General features: G+C 37.0%; 1 protein-coding gene across 4 annotated transcripts in view; it reads left to right on the top strand.

Annotated features, from left to right (window-relative positions):
- ppip5k2 (diphosphoinositol pentakisphosphate kinase 2) overlaps positions 1-23,802 on the top strand; it is a 73,598-nt gene that overhangs the window by 9,567 nt on the left and 40,229 nt on the right. For all 4 annotated transcript variants that reach the window (XM_067433145.1, XM_067433148.1, XM_067433147.1 and 1 more), the window contains exons 3-17: positions 1,774-2,040; positions 5,457-5,652; positions 8,359-8,449; positions 9,371-9,456; positions 10,218-10,372; positions 13,239-13,340; positions 14,746-14,907; positions 15,486-15,607; positions 15,837-15,938; positions 16,814-16,900; positions 20,043-20,118; positions 20,239-20,348; positions 20,846-20,931; positions 21,023-21,148; positions 21,223-21,344. In XM_067433145.1, coding sequence (XP_067289246.1) covers positions 1,876-2,040; positions 5,457-5,652; positions 8,359-8,449; positions 9,371-9,456; positions 10,218-10,372; positions 13,239-13,340; positions 14,746-14,907; positions 15,486-15,607; positions 15,837-15,938; positions 16,814-16,900; positions 20,043-20,118; positions 20,239-20,348; positions 20,846-20,931; positions 21,023-21,148; positions 21,223-21,344 — 1,788 coding nt within the window. In that variant the 5' untranslated portion in view covers positions 1,774-1,875. The remainder of the gene's footprint in view (positions 1-1,773; positions 2,041-5,456; positions 5,653-8,358; positions 8,450-9,370; positions 9,457-10,217; positions 10,373-13,238; positions 13,341-14,745; positions 14,908-15,485; positions 15,608-15,836; positions 15,939-16,813; positions 16,901-20,042; positions 20,119-20,238; positions 20,349-20,845; positions 20,932-21,022; positions 21,149-21,222; positions 21,345-23,802) is intronic.

Raw genomic sequence — 23,802 nt, 5'->3', positions numbered from 1 at the left:
TAAATTAGATTTTTGTTTAAACAAGTTTGAACAAGCAAAAAAAAAAAATCCATAGTGGACACTAAATTTGTCATTGTCATATATTTTAATAACTAAATATAGTACGTAGCCAAAAGTAAGTGAGTAATGTGATTAATTAAACTTTTCCGTCCCAAGCATACATTTCAAGCAAGAAATATTCATACAGAAATCTAGCCTGACGTGGTCATACTCAATTCTAGTCAGAATATGAGTCTGAAACCGCTCCATTGGGCTGTGATTATGGGGCGTGTTTCAACCGAACCAGGAAAGACATCAATTGGATAGACCAACAACCAATCAGAGCAATGAAGCGAGGCATTGTCAAATATCAACATAGTTCAACTGCACTGTGTTGCCAAGTCCGCGTTTTTCCCCACGGGTTGTTTTCTATGTCCGCGGGTTGAATCGACTATTATGTGATATATAGACCCATGAGTGCGAATTTTAGCAGGCAATCTTACCAAAATAACACACATTTTACCCCCCAAACGCCATTTTTCCCCCGGAGAACCCCCCGAGAAGATATTGTTTAGGGCTAGTAGTTGGTGGGTTTTGTTGTAAAAACTTGGCAACCCTGTCTGCACGTGCGCTGGAATCAGGCTGGAATACACGATCTTTGCCGGTGTTGTAAAAAAATAAAATAATTTAATGATGCACAGAGTACTTACCCAACATGATCATCATTTCTGAGAGAAATTGTGAAGGTGAATGCATATACAAACAAGCTCTCCGCTTAAGATTTGAACAAATATAATCCAAGCCCCTTTGATGACGTGCATGATTACATTACTGTTTATCATCTGTCCATCATCGTCTAAAGCCTGCCGTGATGATTTCATTGGTCTGAACAGTTTCTGTTCGGAGATAATTACTCCTCTATGGAGCGAGGCCAGACCGAACTGCCCGACCTAAAAAAATTGTTGGCGGGGCTTAGTTCGGCTGGCATCCAGGCTAACAGAAATCAGTTATTTTAAAAAATATGGTTTTACGAATATTCCCTTTCATGCGGTGTGTACTGTAGCAGTTTGTGAATGTAAACGCAAAGTTGTAAAGCCTTAAGTGCACAATTATTAGTTTCTGTCTGCCAAGAGAATTACCTAAATGAGTCGTTTGTAATTCGAATCTCACGCCGTGGCGGTTCTATGTCACTAGAAAATACATTTGCATAATACCTGCCTATGTTGTAGATTATCAAGTTGTTCCCGCCCTTCAATGCGGGATTTTACTGATGATTGCTTCTCAAATCTCAACACAGGATTTGCATCATTGTTACTGTCTTACTGTCTACAATCGTATAGTTATAATAATGGCCGTTAAGCTTCCTCGCTGTACATGGTAGACCAATCGCAACAGACTGGACGGTCTGGCCAATCAGAGCAAAGTAGACTCGCGGAAAGGAGGGATCGAGAGAGACTGATTCATCCATCGAGTCGTTTGAGAATCATTGAACTCTGTGGTGATGTGCAATGTATATTATGAGAAAATGAAACCTCCAAATGAGACCTCCAATACAAAATCAGGCTTTGAACTAGAATAATAGGGGCACTTAATATTTATTAATTAATAAATAATAATAATAATTAATCATTAATTAATTATTATATTTTAAATTAAATGTATTTTTGATATTTTTCTGTACACACAGTTCAGTAATTTACGGAAGGGACAACCAAATTAAGTCCCGAAAAACTTGGCCTTTGGGAAACATTTAAAAACTGACCATGAAAATGCTTTTTTTGTGCTCTGTTAAAGCGAGACGGTGAAGATGAGTGGCTGTGAGAAGCAGGACGAGGGCTGTGAGGCTGGACCTTCATTTAACCCTCTGTGAGCGACTGACAGCTGTCTTTAGTGAACATGTCTGTGCACGAGGACTTAGATCACCCTCGCTTCTTTGTGGGAGCTGATGACGGAGAAGGAGATGAACTGCTCGATCCAGGCAGAGTGCTCGGCTATGATTGCCTGTACGAAAACGTGGAAGAAGAGGACGAAGAACAAGATGATGATGCAGACTATGATTCGGTATGTGAGATCCTAAAGCCTTTTGCCTTGCCTTGCCCTAAGGGCCCTAAATGATGCCTATTGTGTCTTCAGATCATGGCCCACTGGATGATTAATGTAAAGTATTGTCAAGTAAAGAAAAAGAATGTTGGATCACCTTGTAATCTGCATTTCTTAGACCAATACTGGCATATTCTACAAAATGCTGATTAGTAAGTGTGCAGTTAAAGGAGAATGCTTACAGGCCTTAAAGGGTTAGTTCACTCAAAAATGAAAAATATATCATTAATTACTCACCCTCATGTCGTCTGACACCTGTAAGAACTTCGTTCATCTTCAGAACACAAATGAAGATATTTTTGTTGAAAGCTGATGGCTGAGAAAGGCTTCAGAAAGGCCTCCATTGACATTCAGTACATTGCCACTCACAAGACCCATAAAAAGGTACTAAAAACGTTGTTACAAAGTCCATCTCACTGCAGTGGCTCTACAGTAATTTTATGAAGCGACAAGAATAGTTTTTGTGCGCAAAAAAAATCTAAATAACGACTTTATCCACCAAGTTATTGTCTTCCGCGAATGCCTCGGACGTGAACTCACAAAGTACCACGACGCATGTGTGAGAATATGACGCAGATCCGCCATTCGGACACATGACCCAGAAGCGAGGAACTTTGGTTAAAGGTTGTTTTTCTTTTTTGTCTTTTTTCTAAAGCACGATCAGTATAGAATTCAACAGCTTAGATACGGCGCGTCTTCCCTTCCTCTGCTTGTAAACAAAGTTCCTCGCTTACAGGCTGAACCCTGTTTTGTTTTCACAGTAGAATATAACTTTCTAAAAAAAGTCCAGCACAAACGTTACCGCCACTCATCAACAGCAGCTGTCACAGGTGACAAGACCAGTCCTCTTTAGGTTATATTGTCCCATTTAACAATGCTTGGTTCGACCTTCGCCACCTTTTAAAGGCTGCAGACTCTGAATTGGGACACAGCTATAGTGTGGCAAAAGTTGTTAGTTCTTCCCAATCTGCTGTGTATAAACTTTGGAGCAAGTACACAAAAGGGAATCATATGTGTAGACCTAGGAAGACGTCAAAGCATCCGGATAGAAAACTCAAAGCCTAGTTTAGTAAAAAAAAAAAAAAAAAAACACTGTGTAAACCAGTCAATATGTATATGAGTGACTTGCACATAAAGTAGATCTACCCGAAAAATCCTCCGGATTGACACTTCAGATTTGATGGTTAAATGTGTGTGGTAATTAATTCCAATTATTCGTCAATAGAGCGTGTTTGCTCTGTCACATTAGATTATCCCCACACATACTTGAATTTCTTGTACATGAATACTGTGGGTTCTTCTCCTTCTCTGGTTTGACTCCAGTATTTTGCATAAATGCAAAAGAGATTTGGCCATACGCAATGTACAAAAGGTTCCAGTGTTTTACTAATCATTACGTTTGTTTTTTTGGGAGCAATAGTACTGTAAGGCTTGAAGCTTACACTGCTATTTCAAACCAACAAAAAGGAGATGAAGGATGACGTGGTCAATTTTTCTAACTCTAGTATAATTAATCTGACTCCTTTTAAAGTTGTTGTTATTTTTTAACTTTTTATTCTTTAAATGTAAAAGTCTTTCTTAGAACTGATAGGAAAACCTAATCCGAGCATTTAGATAACAAATGTTATAGTCACTGTTGCTTTCAACATTATCAGTAGTAAAGGCCAACTGACAGGAAACCAAAGACCGTAAACCTGAAGGCAAATAGGTGGTGATCTAGAGTGGGAAGCATTTAAGCAATAGTTCCTAGCATTGTCTTCTCTTCGTGTTCCTCACATTTAAACGACCATGAATCGGCTCGCCAATGTTACGTGATTTCAGCAGTTTGGCAGTTTGACATGTGATCCAAACTGCTGAAATCACGTGACATTGGCGAGCCGAATCATTGATCGATTCACTGATTCTCTATTTGAGAATCTTCTCTATGTTTTAATCTTTATTTGAGAAACACAGAAGAGAAGACAATGCTGAATAAAGTCGTAGTTTTTTGTTTTTTTTGGGACCAAAATGCATTTCGATGCTTCAAGAGACTAATCAACCAACTGATGTCACAAATGGACTACTTTGATTATGTTTTTATTAGCTTTCTGGACATGGACAGTAAAGTGGGCATAGACTACATTATGCTCTGGAACTAAAATCTAAAATATCTAACTAACTGTGTTCTGATGATAAACGGAGGTCTTACGGGTGTGGAACGACATTAGGGTGAGTCATTAATGAGATCAATTTCATTATTGGGTGAACTAACCCTTTAAGCTTATCACAATTCTTTTGAGTTTATAGAATGTTAGATGAGATTAAACATTAGTTACATGTTAGAACACACAAGTAGATCAATAAAATTAGGGAAGCACATCTGTCCTGTAAAAATGGTAAAGATGTGTTAGAGGTTCAAGTGACCATCCTGTGCCTGGATTGTCCCAGCAGTGCTCAATCATCATATTAATGATTCCTGTGCACCAGATAGGCCTTAGTAGAGCTTCACGATTCTGGATAAATTGAGATCATGTTTTTTGTGTTTAAAATCGACATCACGATGCGGAATAGACAACTAAAAAACAAAACATAATTTACTATAGATTATAACAAAATGTTGATTGCTGCAGTCTATTTATAAAATATCTAATTAACTTTAAAAAGTCTTTAAGGAATGATTCAATAACTCACTCATAAATACTTTACTTGTTTCATAACTGGATGAATAACCATTTATGAAAGAATCTCTTGAATGAATGATTCAATGACACATTTTTTACAGTCTCTTGTCGCCAATCTTTATTTGAAGCATCATGTTACTTTCAAAAGGGGATTTGACCTATTTTGATCACATACTCATCAGTGTTTACATCCAAACTTTTATCCCAGTTTTTCCGTGATAATATTTGTAACACAAACACAATGATACAATTTTACGAAGCTGATCTGCTGTTTTTAGGAAATCCATGCCACAAAGAATTCTGGTTTTCATATTGAGGATCTTAACTAAAGTACTAATTTTTTGTTGTATTGTTGATGATTGTGTAATTTTTTTTCCCTCAACGACAAGTGAATTTTTTTCTACTCTATTTGATCTGAAAAACACTGTCATTGATTTAAAATAATGTAATTAGTTATGTTTCATGAAGCTGTAATATTCAGCTATTAATATTGTTTTTGGTCATATCTGTGGTTGAATGAATTTTGATTTGATTAATTTTTATGAAGTGGCTGATACAGTATTTGTATTGAACAGTTTAATTTCAAAAGTGTAAAGAGCAACATTTTCTAGAATAAGGTCCCTTTAATGTTTCAAGCATAAGTTTTAGTAGGTAGGTATGTTAAAATAGACCTTCTACTTTAAGCATAATTTGAGATGCATGTGTTCTTATCTGCAGCCCCCAGAGAGACAGATTGTGGTGGGAATCTGTGCCATGTCTAAGAAGTCAAAGTCCAAGCCTATGAAGGAGATCCTGGAGAGACTGTGTCTGTTCAAATACATCACTGTGGTTACGTTTGAAGAGGAAGTCATTCTGAATGAGCCGGTGGAAAAATGGCCACTCTGTGATTGTCTCATCTCTTTCCATTCCAAAGGTTTGTGGCATTATGTCACCTTTTGGTGTAACTGATTCAAAAAACACTGTATTTTCCTTGAAATAATTCACACCTGTCTATGAAAAAAAAGGTAAAAAGGTTAAGTCACATCGGGACACTTATTATTCTTAAAGGTCCCATGGCATGACTTTTTTTAAAATTATTTTATAATGTTTCCTGAGGTGTAGTACTTGTACTGTTAGTATGTTTTTTTACATCAAAAAATGTCATAATTAGAAATAAAAGACATTTTTTCTATACTGATATTAGGCCTCTGGCATGAATGCTCTTTTTCGAGGGGAGTGTCTTGCTGTGAGTCTTCAGTGAAAACACCCACTGTTGTGATTGGCTGACATTTACTTTGTTTGTATCTGAGAGCTCTGAATAAACACGAGTGAACATTGCAACGTTATTTTTCTCTCACAAAATGCTTTCACCACAACTACCAACAAACACGACATCGACATGAATACAGTAAGAGCTTCTGTTGTAACGGCAGTTTGGAAAAGTGTGCACTGCAGATATACGTGTCATTGACCGACCCGAACATTATAAAGAGTGTTCTTTGATCGCTCTCTGTAGTTTAATCATTTAAATAACAGATTTGTTTCATGCTACTAACAGAAACGACGTGAAGTTGATCATTTTAGTCACTGGCTTGATTCCCTGATAAATCAAGACGGCCAGCAGCAGGACTGACTTGTGAACTTGAATGATAAGCTACACATCAGAAATCCCTGATCCCAGATCAGGCATTAATGAACACTGTTATTCACTGTTTGTGGCGTTGCTGTTGAATCCATATGGTAAAGCCTGTGCTGCTGACATCGCGACTGATAAACGGAACCCTTTCTCTACTAATTCTCTGGGCGGGCAAAGCAGAGGAAGGAGAAGAAACCTTTCCTGGTATGAAGTCATAACAGGAGAATTCAAGATCAGCTCATCTGGGATCTCATTTTCCCAAAGGCAGAGAAAGACAGCCAGAACTCTGTTTACACCGATCAAAATTTCTAGCCACTTGGGGGCAATATTCAGATTAGGGGAACTCATATTAATGTTAAAGACCTTAAAATGTCATGCCATGGGACCTTTAATATTATTGTTCTTGTCTGCTTTGACAACATTTTATGAGAGCTGAACTGAGCTGGACAATGACGCCACTATTTTCTCCAGAGCTGCTGTATAAATAAATAAATTAAGGTTTTATTTACACCACAACGATGTACTAAAAACAGAAAGTTTTTTCCCTCTGCACAGCTAACAACGTTATCAAAATGATCCCTCTTCACATGGATCTGCGAAAAGACTTAAAATGCTGAATTATGCATGCCAGATAAGTAATTGGCAGTGTCAGTTTGTAAAGAAAGACTGCGTGCCTGCACATTCAAACGTGCATGCCTATAGACTTGAGTGTGTAATACACATGTGCATTATGTCACCGTTTTCACACCGTTTCATGTTTTTGACATTTACAGTCAAAAGATGGTATTGTTATCAAATACTTGCACATAGTTCTCAGGCCACCAAAATGCTGTTGTCGTGTAAATGAACAGCTATAACTCATTAAAAGTTTTCATTTGAAAACGGTATTGTGTAAATGGCTCTTAAGATTAATAACTGATGATTTTTACAATGAAAATTAATCGATGCTAAACTTATACTGAACAATGAATTTCTTCTAGACCTACTGTACAGCCAAAGCAATCTTTGTTGCATTAGTTTCCTGTTATTCTGTAAAGCTGATTAAATAATCTGTATTGTTAAAAGTGCTCTATAAATAAAAGTGACTTGACTTGACATCGGTTTATCAGTCACATTTTATTTTTCTGTTTCAGAAATTATGTAAATTACTGGTTAATAAAACGAAAGGTTCACAAACATTATAAACACTATAATTTTTTTTCCCCCCCACACTCTACAACAAACCCTTTATATTTAACAGTATTCAGAATAGAACATGAATGCAAATTTTAAGTATTAAACGGTATAAAGTATGAAACAAACATTTATTATAGTGCCATTTATTATGAACAACATGTATTATAAACCTCAAGCCTAAACAAATTTAAAGCAAAACTGAAAGTACCAGAGTGTGAAAAATATCCTTTACAAATAAACCTTGGATTTGACAAATCCAAACGTGTTTTGTGTGCTTGGTGGAAATTGGCTTTATATAAGTCACATTGGAATATACAGCGATCAGACATAACATACACTAAATGTTCACTTGCTGCCTAATATAACTACCACCCACTAACAGGTGCCGTGATAAAAAGATAATCAGTGTTATTCACTTCACCGGTCATAATGTTATGTCTCAGCACATTTCAGATGATAAAAAAAACAATTCATATTCTGGAAAATACAGTATCTAATTACTTTAAGTACAACATGTGTAATGAATTACATTTTAAATTCTTTTTATCAGCTTAGAGTTACTGACTTTAAGGTGTGCATATATTTGCTAAATAGAATAAATTAAGTTTATGTAGAATGTTAATTATGCTCATTTATATCATGGTCAGTCTGAACACTATTCTGATTGGCTGGACGGTGTATGTTAAAACCATTGAATGCACAGGTAGCTCCAGTCTGGAACTGTATTGAGAGCAAGAAAATGTGGAAATATGTTAATTCCTCCTGGTATGATCCCTTTACTTATCATAAGAGTGACCCCATATTTTTGTTTATTGTCTGCTTTGAAAGGATTCCCTCTGGATAAGGCCGTGGCTTATGAGAAGCTGAGGAATCCATTTGTCATCAATGATCTGGATCTTCAGTACTTTATTCAGGACAGGTGTGCTTCATGACTGCCATCAGAACATCTGTGATGGTGATGTATAGTGAACCGTGCTCAGGGGAAAACATCATGCAGTTGTTATTATTCCTGATATGAATATGGACAATTCCACTGACTGAAATGATATCAGGGGAATGGATTTTAAATTATGTTTATTGTTTGAGCACGTGTGCTCCAGTAAAAAAAAAAAAAATTTCAGCCAGCCTTCATTGTTTTAAAACTTTCTCTGTATGATAGATGGGTAGATGGATAGTGAGAGAGGTATTTTTAATGACACAAGTCTTGCGGTGACACTGTTTAGTCTTGTGTTGACTCTTTCATCAGCTAGCTAATGTTATTAACTTCTTGAATATTAGCCTTTTAACTGGATCAGCATGGCAACCTACAGCATGCATGCCAGCATTCACCCACAAAGAGGACAGTATTGCACAGTAATGACCGTAATGAATGCATTGCATCTCCTTGGCTATCTCCATGTTAAAGGGCCTCTTTTAATTTTTATTTGTTTAATTAATTTGTTTAAAACACAAGATCACTGCAGCCTCGTGTTGGATGTAGCGTATGTATTTTGAACTGCAAGAGACTTTCTGCCTAAGTTGAATACAGAAGGCGGTCTGCCGGAAGCTAGATATTTTACTTTATAAAGTTTTAAATATGGATAGTATTCTTACACAAACCTGTTAATTCACTTTGGAAGGCCTTTATAACCCCATCGGAGCCGTGTGGAGAGCAGTGTTGCTATCACACATGTAGCCGAAACCACATTTTAAACTCTTTGAACACTATGTTTCTTTAAGCATGTTTAAAGAATTATAATGATATTTGTGCATTAGGGCTGTACTAAACAGGTGATTTGTTTTTCAAATAATGTTTTTCCCTCACAAAATAAAAATGATTATCTTTTGTGTTCATTTTTAGGAGAGAGGTGTATCGGATCCTGAAGGCCGAGGGAATACAACTGCCTCGCTTTGCGGTTCTGAACAGAGATCCTGCCAGACCAGAAGGTTTGTTAGCTCCCTCAAATCTCACACTGACCTAGTTTGGACTACATAAAATAAGCCTGTGGCACCAGCGAACAGATAATGTGTTCAGATAAGCTACATCACAGTGGTGTGTCCTCCGCTAGGAGTTTGTAATGTGTAAGTGTCATTCCTCTTATCCAGTGCATTTTCATGTCTCTTTATTTATTTAGCTGATTGTTACCAAAAAAAAACCAACAACAGCAGCCTACAATATTTATAGTAATATTAAAATACTGTGGGGGAAAATAATTTCCCAATACTTTTTTTCCAGATTTATTTAGAGTAAAATCATACATTTTTGTTTTTAAAAAAAATGAAAAGTTACATGCTTTATTGAAGGAAATGTTGCAACATCTGGAATTAGGTTAAAAAACTGTTTAAAAAAAACTTCAAAACATTATTAAAAACTGCTGGTGAACATAAGCCCTATTCGGACGGTAATCGTTTCTCACGTGGATATGCGTAAAAATTTACTTGCATGGCACCTCGGTGTTAAAACAACTTGTGCATTCGGATGGCAATTTATTCACGGTGGAGGATTAGTTGAGAGGATTTTTTTTGTGGAAAAGTCATGACATAAGGAAGTAGTGCTGCCATTGGCTGATCGCCCTTTCAGTCTGGCAGTCTGACTCTGAAATCAGGATCATGTGCATTTGGACTGCTTCAATACAGAACAGAAAGTTGAATTTATTAAACCATTTCACCAGTTCTTTTATAAGATATGCTGTGTGATGTTTCTATAGAATGTAATCTGGTGGAGGGAGAGGACCATGTGGAGGTGAATGGGGAGATTTTCCAGAAGCCTTTTGTGGAGAAGCCAGTTAGCGCTGAGGACCACAATGTCTACATCTACTACCCCACATCTGCAGGAGGGGGCAGTCAGCGGCTCTTCCGCAAGGTGTGTGACCCTAAACACCCAAATGCATACCACCACATTACAACATTTGATTATTTGCAAAAGTATTTTTAAATCAGCTAAAGAAAACTATATACTTAATGTGTTGTATGAATATACAGTATTTACCCCAGGATCTTGTGAGACTATGGGGGGCTGAACTAGGGGTCCCCCCCAATATACATTTTTTTCTGGATATTTTTTTTTACGGATTGCCAATGTCACGTTATTTCAGCAGTTTGACACGCGATCCGAATCATGAATCAATATACTGATCCATAACCGTTCTAAACTTTGTTTTGATTTCGGGCCAATCACTATACAAGTCGTTATTTCGTTTTTTTGCACACAAAAACTAGTCTTGTCGCTTCACAAAATTATTGTAGAATCACTGTAGTGAGATGAGCTTTGTAAGAACCTCTTTAGTGCCTTTTATGGGTCTTGAGAGAGAAAATGACATTGGTGTCAATGGAGGCCTTTCTGAGCCATCGAATTTCTACAAAAATATCTTCATTTGTTTTCCGAAGATGAACGGCGGTGTTGAAAGACATTTAACTAATTAATGAGAGAATTTTCATTTTTGGGTGAACTAACCCTTTATGGTTCCCTTTACTAACCCTATATGCTAAGTAAACCAGGACTAAATGTATTATTTTCTTTTTGGACCGGACCAAAAGAACCAAGAGAACTGAACTAAAAGTGTTAACACAGCTTCAGTCTACAGTGGGTATAGAAAAGAATCACACCCCTTTAAAATAATCACGTTTTTGTTGCTTTGTAGCCTGAAATAGTTTTATCCAACTTAAAACATCCAAGTGAAAGATATAATACCAACTTGTCAGAAAAAAAACAATTACAAATTAAAAGCAGAATCACTGAGTTGGAAAAATATTCACACCCCCTCCAAAAATGACTTGTAAACCCTATCAGGTGTCATTAATCACCTTTTCAATAGCACACAAAGCCACAACCCGGAACTGGTCAGAGAGGCTACCAAGAGGCCTACAGCAACTCTGAAGCAGTTGCAGGAATTCATGACAAAGAGTGGTCATTGTGTACATATGACAACAATATCACAAATTCTCCACAAATGTTGCTTGTATGGGAGGGTTGCAAGAAAAAAGCCACTCCTCAAGAAAGGCCACATGTAGTCATGACTGAGCCAAAACACACCTTGAAGATTCTGAGGCCACCTGGAAAAGGGTGTTATGGTCAAATGAGAATAGAATTGAATTATTTATCCTCAACGGCAAGCGATATGTGTGGCAAAAATCCAATACAGCTCACCATCCAAATAACACCATTCCTACAGTAAAGCATGGAGGCGGTAATATCAGGTTATGGGGTTGTTTCTCTACAGCACGGACTGGAGCACTTGTCAGGATGGAATGAAAAATAAATGGGGCAAAATACTGATTGAGTAAAATCTTCTGCCCTCTGCCAGAAAGTTGTCAATGGGAAGAAGATTTACTTTCCAACATGACAATGACCTAAAGCACACAGCAAAACTGACCACACAGTGGTTGAAGGAGAAAAAAGTGAATGTGTTTGCATAGCTCAGACAGAACCCCGAGTTATGATGCGTTCCAGGCAGGTTTTTGAGCCCGCAAGTTACGACTTCAAACCACGACTCACGACTTTGTAGCGTTCCAGGCAAAGTCACACCAAACTGCCTGAGCACAAGGATTTGCGGTAGCTAGATGTAAACAAAGCATGCCGGACTGTACAGTGCTTATTCTCATTTACAATAATTTCTATCGCCAAAGGTGCTTAGTCCTTGTTTATCTGAGTGAAACGGAGGAGAGAAAAAAAAGGTGCATAAGGCATATTTGGAATTAATGTATTTAGTATTAATTTATTCTTGCGCTCGATGGACTGAGAACAAGCAAACATTAGAAAGCTGCTGATAATGCAGAACATTTTCTGATTACCGTATTTCAATTAACGATTTGGTTTTTAATGTATGACTTCCATAAACACGTTGTTTCGCGGGCTATGTGACGTCAGAACTCGAAACTGGGAGTACATCAATCTAGAACGAGTTCACGGGTGGGAAGTCACTGGTTTAACGGCCATTTCAGTGCATTTTCACGGGTAGAAGGTTGGAGAAACACGGGTTACGGGAACGCTGGAACACTGCATTAAACCCCATTGAAAATCTGTGGAATGACTTGCAGACAGCAGTCCACAAACGGTTAACTGAACTTGAGCAGTTCTGCAAAAAAAGTGGTCAAATATTGCAATGTCTAAATGTGCAAATTAAGTCAAGACATATCCCAACAGACTAAAGGCTGTAATTTAAAGCAAAAGGTGGTTCAACAAAATGCTGAAAAAAGGGGGTGATCCTTTTTCCAACTCTGTGATTCTGTTTTTTTATTTTAAAAAAATAAAAAAAATTCTGACACCTTGGTGTTATATCTTTCATTTGGATGTTATATGTTGCACTGAATAAATACTGCTGAATAAAACAAAGACTGTGTCTGTCTTCATTTCAGGCTGCAAAGCAACAAAATGTGATCATTTTGAAGGGGGCTTCAAAAGGCTTCTTTTCTATCCACTGTACATTCATACGGCTGTTTTTTAGGAATACAAGAATTAGAATATTATAATAATACTTCAGGATTTGTTGTCCCAGAGACTGCAATATATTACAGTAACTGTATAATTGCACTGTAAAAATATTTTTGGTAATATATAAATCCTTTTATTTCTAAAACACTTTTGTTGTGTTTACATGTATCATAAATAATAAAAACTAAATAAAACTCAACCCTTTTGGGCTCTCTTCCAAACTCCTTCTCTTAACTACCATGTACATGATTTGTGGTGTACTTTTAACACATTTCTGATCACTGTACAACTATTTCAGATTGGCAGCAGAAGTAGCGTCTATTCTCCTGAGAGTAATGTCAGAAAGACTGGATCATACATCTATGAGGAGTTCATGCCTACAGATGGAACTGATGTGAAGGTATCTCAGTCTGTCTTATCTTCAATAAGAATCTCAAAAAATATATGATCAACAAGTTATGACGACATGTTTTTACATTGCTTTAACTCATCAAAATATGTTCAAAATATGTTCAAACTTTTGTTATAATTTACACAAGATTAAACCTTTTTTTTCAGTAAGTTTAATGTAATTTAAGTTGAAATTACCTAAACAATCCAAGTTGATTGTACTTAAAAATCTTTTTATTTTTTATTTTACAAATACATGCTTCTCATGTATTTTAATATTGGCGGTGGTAATTTTGATTCATCAAAGTAAGTAAAATGGTTTGATTTTTGTGTGTTTTTCTTTCTTTCTTCAAAAAACATTAAATGTGAGGTATACGTGTAAACTCTTGAGTTGTGTTTGCCTGGAGCATACAATATCAGTCAAAAGTACTGAATACTTTTTTATTTTCTGTTTTTGAAAGAAGTCTCTTTTGCTCCCCAAGGCTGCATTTTATTTGATTGTGATTATCAGTAATATTGTGAAATATTATTTCAACTTAAAATACCTTTTTTTCTATGTGAATATACAGGTCCTTCTAAAAAAATTAGCATATGTGATAAAAGTTCATTATTTTCCATAATGTAATGATAAAAATTAAACTTTCATATATTTTAGATTCATTGCACACCAACTGAAATATTTCAGTTCTTTTATTGTTTTAATACTGATGATTTTGGCATACAGCTCATGAAAACCCAAAATTCCTGTCTCAAAAAAATTAGCATATTTCATCCGACCAATAGAAGAAGTGTTTTTAATACAAAAAAAAAAAGTCAACCTTCAAATAATTATGTTCAGTTATGCACTCGGTCGGGAATCCTTTAGCAGAAATGACTGCTTCAATGCGGCGTGGCATGGAGGCGATGAGCCTGTGGCACTGCTGAGGTGTTATGGAGGCCCAGGATGCTTCGATAGCGGCCTTATGCTCATCCAGAGTGTTGGGTCTTGCGTCTCTCCACTTTCTCTTCACAATATCCCACAGATTCTCTATGGGGTTCAGTTCAGGAGAGTTGGCAGGCCAATTGAGCACAGTAATACCATGGTCAGTAAACCATTTACCAGTGGTTTTGGCACTGTGAGCAGGTGCCAGGTCGTGCTGAAAAACCAAATCTTCATCTCCATAAAGCTTTTCAGCAGATGGAAGCATCATTATAAAAGTCTTTAATGTCATATTATCTTTACAATATCAATCCAATATGATGATTTGATGCTCAAGAAGCAGTTCTGATTATTTTCAATGTTGAACACATTTAAGAGTGTTGTTCTAAACTTTTGACTGACTTTTGACAAGACTTTTATTAATCTAGTCTCACTGATTCATTGATGAATGAAATGGCACTATTTCATCTGCTTTGTTTGTGTTTGTTGGCATCAGGTGTATACTGTAGGTCCTGACTACGCCCATGCAGAGGCCCGGAAGTCTCCTGCTCTGGATGGGAAGGTGGAACGAGACAGCGAGGGGAAAGAGGTCCGTTATCCAGTCATTCTCAATGCCAGAGAGAAACTCATCGCATGGAAAGTCTGTTTGGCTTTCAAGGTAAATTAAGGTCTTCCAAAATGCGTAATTGAGTCATGATGACACTCATTTTAATCATTAGAGCCTAATATCTGAAAGTTGGTCCTGACTGACTAAATTAACGAAATACAGCTCCTCATGTGCATCATCAGGAAATTAGTTTCTTGTCATTTTCTGTCCTCTATATAATATTATTATTACTAAAAGGGACAAAAAGGCTAAAAGTCGTATTTTTATATGATAAATAATATGTAAGAGATAATGTGCAGTGGCAAAGTGCTTGGTATTGTATCATTCGGGGGGGGGGGGGGTATTTTGCTGTACTGGACATTATGTGCATTAGCCCACAGCTGATGGGACGATCAGTTATAGCGTTTAGCTGTCAAAATGAAAAACTTGGATCAGAAAGTTGATTAATCATGTTCCAAAGAGCTTTGTGAAATGTGTCTTATACACATACATAACAAATTTTCACATAACCAATCTTCCATTGAATGTGCCACAAAATTGCGAATCTGCATTTACACAGGATATGTAAATGCTAACGAATGAATCGTTTTTATATGCCACTGTAAACTGAAGCAATTTCTCATTCATAGCAAACAGTGTGTGGCTTCGACCTGCTCCGTGCCAATGGCCAGTCTTACGTCTGTGACGTCAATGGCTTCAGTTTTGTCAAGAACTCCATGAAGTATTACGATGACTGTGCAAAAATCCTAGGGTAAGAAGAAGAAGTAGATTAGATACAAAGAAACAATCTTTTATTTTCTTTGTCTGATGCAAAAAAAGTGAAACTATTTTTTGAAACAGAAATAGTAACACTATGGTAACTTATGGTAATCAATGCTTTTATATGCTATTTCTGAATTATCAAACATGTAATGTATTTATATTAGTGTATTTGTTTAAACTCATTTAAGTTAAATGATTATTTTCATTTTGCACAACAGGAACATCATCATGAGAGAATTGGCTCCACAGTTTCAGATTCCGTGGTCTATACCTTTAGAAGCGGAGGACATTCCCATAGTTCCCACAACCTCTGGAACGATGTATGTCCTTACAAGCAAATACAAACACAATCTTTCGAACTTCAAGTGATAATTACGTGCACAAAGCTATCAGTATCTCACCTAGTGTCATCTTTTACTTTGATGTTATTTAGGGAATTGTCTGAAATTGTCATTAACTTGGTTTCAAACTCGTATGACTTCTCTTTGTTTTTTTCCAAAACCAGCTCAAGCAGTTAGTTAACAGGCGCTTTGTTGAAAAAATTGTGAATTCACTCACATTTACTCACTCTTGTGTCGGTCCAAACCATAAGACATTTGTTCATCTTTGAAGCACAAATTAAGATATTTCTTCTAATGTCATCTGAGAAATTTCTTTATCTTCATTGACTAAGTCCTTTAACCAGAGCTTTGACATTTCAAAAAATGTTCATAGACATTTCTAAAGTCATTCATATGGATTAAGTAGTTTAAACCAGGTCTTCTAAAGCCTCTGTCTAACTAATTTCATGTGCTTATGTTCATCGATCAATGTTTATTTGTGAAAATTGTGTCAATTTATATGGATTTATTTATAATGTTTTATGAATTTTAAATCATTACATTTGAATCAACATTTTTGGTAATATGGACTTTCAATGGAGGGACAGATATCTCTCAGATTTCTAAAGATGAACAAGTTTAATTCTATGTTTGGAACGATATGAGGGAATACATTAAATTATTGATTTTTGTACTGAGCCCAAGAAAGCCAGTGAAATGGATTTGGAATAACAGTGAGAAAATTATTACATTTTTGGGTGAATTGTTCCTTTAACACATATACTGTACTAGTACTGATGTATTGATTTATATATTTTTATTTCTGCATACGCTTAAAACAAATATCCTTTCAAGTGCTGCTGTGTGACTTTCAGGATGGAGTTGAGGTGTGTGATTGCTGTGATTCGACATGGTGACAGAACTCCCAAACAGAAGATGAAAATGGAAGTTCGACATCAAAGGTACCAACATCTTCATCATAAACTGTCACTAACTCTATAAAAGAATAGTTTCCGTTTTAACTGTTTTGGATTTTTTTGATGGTTAAATTAATTGAAATCGAATGAATTGAAATCATGAAACTTATACAATTTAGCAGTTTATTAAAACACAAAATGCGCTTTTTTTTCCCTCGACTTTTTATTTTTTACCAAATTCTGTGTTTCCATTTGAATGGTTTCATTAAATGTTAATAATCAAAAAGCATGTCTAATTATTGAATTAAAAACAAAAAACGTCATGTCATTTCTAATAATTTTTTATTTCAGTGTTTTTTCTGGAAAAAAAGGCATAAAACATTAATTAATTTATCTTTTGATCATATGAAATTAAACAAACTTTTTTGTAAAGCAAAGTGCTGCACAAAAAATAAAGTTTTAATAATAATTTATTATTTTTGTTATTATTAGTGTTAGTATAATTATTACATTGAGACATGTAATAACACAGCTAAATTTAACTGTAAAATAGTCACAATTTCAGGTTAAACCAAACTTTTTTTGACAGGCTGCCATCAAACCTTTGACCTTTTAGTTTCTGTGTGTTTATGATGTGACTAGGGGTGACCCCTAACAGTCGAAGATTCGATGCATCGATATGCAGGACCGGATTCGACCACTGATCTCATGGTCGAATCTTCGCAGGTGTTATGAAAAGAGAATCATACTATTTTGGCAATATGGGGGTGCTCAATATTAGTGTTATAAAGACGTGTCGCGGCGCTGAGCGATCGCCCCTTTAAGAGCACTGAGCTTCGCACCGGACGCGCCATGCCTTTAAATGTCGAACACATATACACCGACGGCGGCATTCGACGCCTGTCCGCGGCGATTAAATGTATATTTCCCTCAAATCGTGAATGTACTGATTTCACCCTGTGCTCCAAGATACACTCATCGTGCAGCTCTTCTGTCAGAAGTCGATTCAAAATTGAGCTTGCGCGTATATAATGTTCACGTCTGCCTGGTGTGAGATACCTGAGACACGGCGCTGAGCTTCAGTCCGGTGTGCGACCCCCTTTAGAGACAATCGGCTTAAGAACGTGCATATAAACGCACTCAAAGTGTTCTTTTCCTCTCTAGGCAGGTATTGTTTTAGGTTTATTTATCAAAATGTTCTTTTATATATTTGTGTGATGTTCTGTGTTTCGATCACAGCTTTAACATGTTATGAGAGAACGGTTCTTTTACGAATGTGTAGTGTATAGTTTTGATCACTTTATTAAAAGTGGTGGCTGTGCGCCGTGCCCGTGTGTAAAGTAAAATAAAAATTGTCTTAGCCTCCTGCTGACTAGTGTCCTGCCTTTCCCAACCCGTTTATACCATTTATTTTTTGCAGTCTATATGGTTTACACACACACAGATGATTCGACTATCGGTCGACCATAGAGAGATTAGAAAATTCTGATTCGAACGTGTAAATCCTTAGTCGGGGACACCCCTAGATGTGACGTTAGTTTTTCTCAAATGAGATGGTGAAAAGCTGATGAAGTGAGCATCTCTGGAGATGAAGTTCGTGCATTCATGTCCTTATATAGTGAGGCGGCAGATGCTAGCGTGAACACCGCAAGCGCAACGCGTGGTTCAGTGTGTGTGTGTGGGAAATGATACCATTCATACAGACAAAGACACACACAGCACATGCAGAATTCATATTTAAATAGTCCAGGGATGGAAATTAACTTTTTTGTTTACCGGCCACTGTGGCTGGTGGATTTCAAAATCTACCAGCCACTCAATGTTTTACCAACCACTTTCTTGTTTTTAACCGACAATGTGTAACTGCATGTGAAAATTAATACTACAAGTTCTACAATACTTATGCAGTTTATTTAATCTCAAGTCTCAATAAAATACAGACATTTTCTCTTTCTCTCTTATACACACACAAACCATGAACTGATATACATTTCATTAAATTATTAGGGATCTGTGCACTTTTTTTTTTTTTTTTTACCTGGATGTGACATTTGGATGATTCGTGGTCTTTTATGCCGACCAGTTTTAGGTTTTTAGTCCCAGCAATGAAACTATAAGTTTTGGCATCTTCTGAGGTGTGTTGACGACATACCGAGCAGAACATTGTCAGTAGGGATGCACAGAAATTAAAATTCTTGTCCGAAACTGAAAACTGAATAAGAGGAAACCAAGGCCGAACTAGCTTTACTAAAAATCATTGCAATTGCAGAAATTAATATTAAAGTTCCAAATAATAAATCAATTACAAATTATGCAAATATTTATTTAGCACATTGAAACAATGCACAGTATAAAATAAAATTCAAACTAAAATGTTTAACTCGACCTCACTCATGTGTACATTAAATAATAATGCACAGGCCTACTGGTCTGCAGAAAGGTACAGAAATTGAATAAAGTAATCAAATGTAAAATAACTGCATAATTAACTGTTAAAATGAAAGATGAATCCTTAAATTAAACTTACAAAAGCTATTCAATCAAGAGCATTGAGTGATGTCCTTATCTTTTGTTTGACATTAAACAGACAGCAGTAAAGGCTACTGCCCCTTTAAGACCTAATGCAGGGATATCAATCAAATTTATTTATATAGCGCTTTTACAATCACGATTGTTTCAAACTGTATAAGTTTGACTGTATAAAGTTCTCTTAAGGCATATACACACTGTGTCTGCTTGGATACTTCTTGTGTGAGTTTCTCCATTCAAGCACAAGACTTAAAAGAGAACTCAATATTTTCACGAGTTCACACAATTTTTTTACAGTCTGGTTCTCACTCGCGTCTTCTGGCTCTACACCCGGGTGATGACGGCGAATACGACTGGTCATATTCAAACATACGGCAGCATTGCATGCATTGAACAAAGTTTACAAATAGGTGAAACGGTAGTTGAAGTGAGTTAACCCTTTCACAACTCAAAATCACCTGCATTTGGCTGGTGGCGGGTGCTAAATTCCATCCCTGAAATAGTCTTTTAAAATTCTGCATTATACATTAAATTGCATATTTATTATGACTTGATTCTGCGATTCCAGCATGGAAATCTTAGAGCCTTAGAATTTCAAGGTGACTGTATGCTCAGCTAAAGTCTATCCTGTGTTAATTTCTCATGCTGTGTCTTTTAGATTTTTTGACCTCTTTGAAAAATGTGAAGGTTACAAAAGTGGGAAACTGAAATTGAAAAAGCCAAAGCAACTCCAAGTAAATAATTTTTTATTTATTTTTAGAAATTAATAATAAATAGTATTAACCACACAAAGCTGTCCTTTCAAAATGAGCTCATTTGCACAAATGTTTGTTATATTTGATTGAATTGAACAGGAAGTGTTGGACATTGCCAGGCAGCTCTTGGTAGAACTCGGCCAAAATAACGATTCAGAAATTGAGGAGAGTAAAGCAAAGCTTGAACAGCTGAAAACAGTCCTTGAAATGTAAGTGGTCTGGTAAGTTTATTATTAGGGGCCAAGCAACACCGGTGTCGAGCCACATATTGTGTCTGGTAGTTTACTACTACTCTTCTGCCGTTTCTTCTGGCTTTGAGTCTATTCCACACAAGAATGAAATGCATAATGGTTTGAAAGGCATGAGGGTGAGTAAATGAAGATGGGATTTTTTTATTTAGGGGTGAATCTTCTCATCAAATGCCAGGTCAACATCCGCTGGGGTTACTGAAACGTTTAAAGACAGAAATATTGCCATTTTTAATTTTTATCTATCCCCTTCTACAGTTTTCACCAAATGTTTTATCACCTTTAGATCATCTTCAGACCATCAATCTGAAGACGCCATTAGCTTTTGTGGTATTTTAATCCTGGGAATGCTTTATCCAGCTAATTTTCTTTTTTACTTTGTCATGCTTGGCCCCATTATATTTAAATATACAGCTATATTTCAGTGTTGTTTCTAATATCTCATTTTGTTTGTTCAGGTATGGTCATTTCTCTGGCATTAATCGCAAGGTTCAGTTAACATATCTGCCACATGGTTGCCCTAAAACGTCCAGTGAAGAGGAAGGTAATGATGGTCTTGCATGTATCTTTTGGCTGATTTTGATTAATTTGTATGCTGTTTCTTAGGCTGTGTGTGTGTGTGTGTTTTTGTTGAGATGTGCGGAGGGATGACCCGTCACTGTTGCTGGTTTTGAAGTGGGGTGGCGAGTTGACTCCAGCAGGCAGGGTGCAGGCTGAAGAGCTTGGCCGGGCCTTTAGGTGTATGTACCCTGGAGGACAAGGTACTTTACACCCACTGCTCAATACTGTCTCTATTTTGTCTGCCCCTTTGAGTTTTACTTCTCTGTCTTCTCAGGTGACTATGCTGGCTTTCCCGGCTGTGGCCTTCTCCGTCTGCACAGCACATATAGGCATGACCTGAAGATATACGCCTCTGATGAGGGACGCGTTCAGATGACTGCTGCCGCATTTGCAAAAGTAGCATAAACTCTTCAGAATTAAACTTATAGGCCTGGTTTCACAGACAGGGCTTAAATTAAGACCGAATTAGACCTTAGTTTAATCAGGATATCTAAGTAGCTTTTATAAATATGCTTTAGAAAATAACTTCTTGAGACAAAACAATAACACTGACATATTTTAAAAAACATCAGTGCAAGTTGTTTTCAGTTAAAACAGCTCAAACATGCGTTTTAGTCTAGGACTAGGCTTGAACCTTGTCTGTGAAACTGGGGGTAAATAACAAATTGTTGTTAAAAGCATACAAAGTTTTAAATATCGTATGCTTTAAAGAGTAAGTTCACCCAAAAATGAAAATTCTGTCAATAATTACTTACCCTAATGTCGTTCAACACCCGTAAGACCTCCGTTCATCTTCAGGACACAGTTTAAGATATTTTATATGTAGTCCGAGAGCTTTCTGTTCGTCCATTTAATGTATGTATGGTATACTGTCCCTTTCAAGCAAGGTAATAAAAACATCATCAAAGTAGGCAAGGCAAGGCAAGGCAAGTTTATTTATATAGCACATTTCATACACAATGGCAATTCAAAGTGCTTTACATAGAAAGGAATTAAAATACTTTCCTGTAGCTCGACCAGTAAAGTGTGGCGCTAGCAACGCCAAGGTCATGGGTTCGATTCCCAGGGAAAGCAAGAATTGACAAAAAAATGTGTACCTTAAAATGCAATTTAAGTCGCTTTGTATAAAGGCGTCTGCCAAATGCGTAAATGTAAATAGGGATAACAAATGCATAAGATAAAGAATACAATGTATAAAAATAAAAATAGAAACAGTTGTAAAGAGAATAAAATAAAAAAAACTGATTCCAGATAGATTCCTATCTGCCTAATTCTAAATTCGTGTGTTCCTATCTGAGATAGAAAAGATGGAGCAGGTTTGCAATGTCTCCTGGACCTTACAAGTCAGTCCAAGACAGCCTCCTGTAGGGGACATTACCTTTGCCCCGCAGAGCCTCCCCTTTCTTGAGTCCGCTTCTTTGCACTCTATGCTACCACAAGCAGAAAGAAGCGAAGTACACTGCTCTCCTTTTCCAATCTCTTCCAGTCAGACAGCCCTAACCAAAAGATGTATAAGAAATATAAATATACAGTTGTAAAGAGAATTAAAAATAATAAAATGATGATAACCAAAGATAAGAACAAAGGTAAACTAAAACGGTTATAAAAAGAATAAAATGATAAGGTGCAATCAGTTGGACGTACAGTGGCTCAGTGCTCATTCAGTAAATGCACAGCTGAACACATGTGTTTTGAGTCTGGATTTGAATGTGGCTACTGTTGGAGCACATCTGATCTGTTCAGGAAGCCGGTTCCAGCTGCGGCTGGCAAATTAGCTAAAAGCAGACTCCTTGCTTTGAGTGAACTCTTGGTATTTCTAACTGACTTGATCCTGATGATCTGTTGGGTTTCTATTTAATCAGCATATCTGTAATGTATTGATGTCCTAGGTCAATGAGTGATTTATAAACAAGTAATAGTACTTTAAGTAAAAGTAATAATAATAGATTTTATTTATAATGCACTTTTCATTCCGAAGAATCTCAAAGTGCAACAAAGGGGGATAACAACAAAAAATGAATAACAAGTAAAAATATAGAATACTACAAACAATCAACCAACACAGAAAACAGAACAGAAAACAGAGCTGATGGTGAACAGAAACAGAGCTGATGGTGAACAGAAAACAGCTGATGGTGGAAGTCTCTGTTAGCTCCGCAGCACACTGTGGTCCACTCCATGTTTCAGATTTCTCCCAGCGGCAGTGTCCCGATGACATCGCCGAGGCAGGACAGCTGAAGACCAGATGATGGGTCTTCATGACGATTCAAACGATGGGGATCGCCGCAGCACCATGCAGGAGGCAGAACATTTTTTCGGGCACTTCTGTGGACACACCGGGGTCGGCGCAGAAGTCCAAGCCGCTCCACGGCCGCAATGCAGGACGGAACAGCGGCGCAGCCGAGAAGCGGAACATCCCAACATCATGCCGGACGCCGATTACGATGGCCCAGATGACGCTAGCCCGGTGCAAACTTCAGCCACCATGCAGCTTAAGCCCAAGGGAGACCACCATTGAGCAGTCGTGACGAGAAACATCAAATGTCCACCAAACCAGAACCAACCAACCGCAGCAATTCAAACGTAAACATTAGAAGCGGTGGAAAACGGCGAAACGAGGAACAACGTCCTCTCAGTGGCTGCCAGCAATCAGCAACAGCCCCAATTGTAGCTCTGACTGTTAGACTAGTCACAAACATAAGGAAATAAAATAAAATCTAAATCTAATAGTACATTAACATGATCATTTGTGGGTGGAGAAGCGGCGAACAGACGACGCCAGCGTCCTCTCCCCCACGTTGCCTAGCAACTTATCAAAAAAAAAGTACTTAAAAGTAGTCCATATGTGACATCA

The sequence above is a fragment of the Pseudorasbora parva genome, chromosome 23 (genome assembly GCF_024679245.1).
Source record: "Pseudorasbora parva isolate DD20220531a chromosome 23, ASM2467924v1, whole genome shotgun sequence".
NCBI lineage: Eukaryota > Metazoa > Chordata > Actinopteri > Cypriniformes > Gobionidae > Pseudorasbora > Pseudorasbora parva.
Note: the sequence above shows the minus strand (reverse complement) of the source record. Positions and strands in the feature narration are given on the sequence as shown.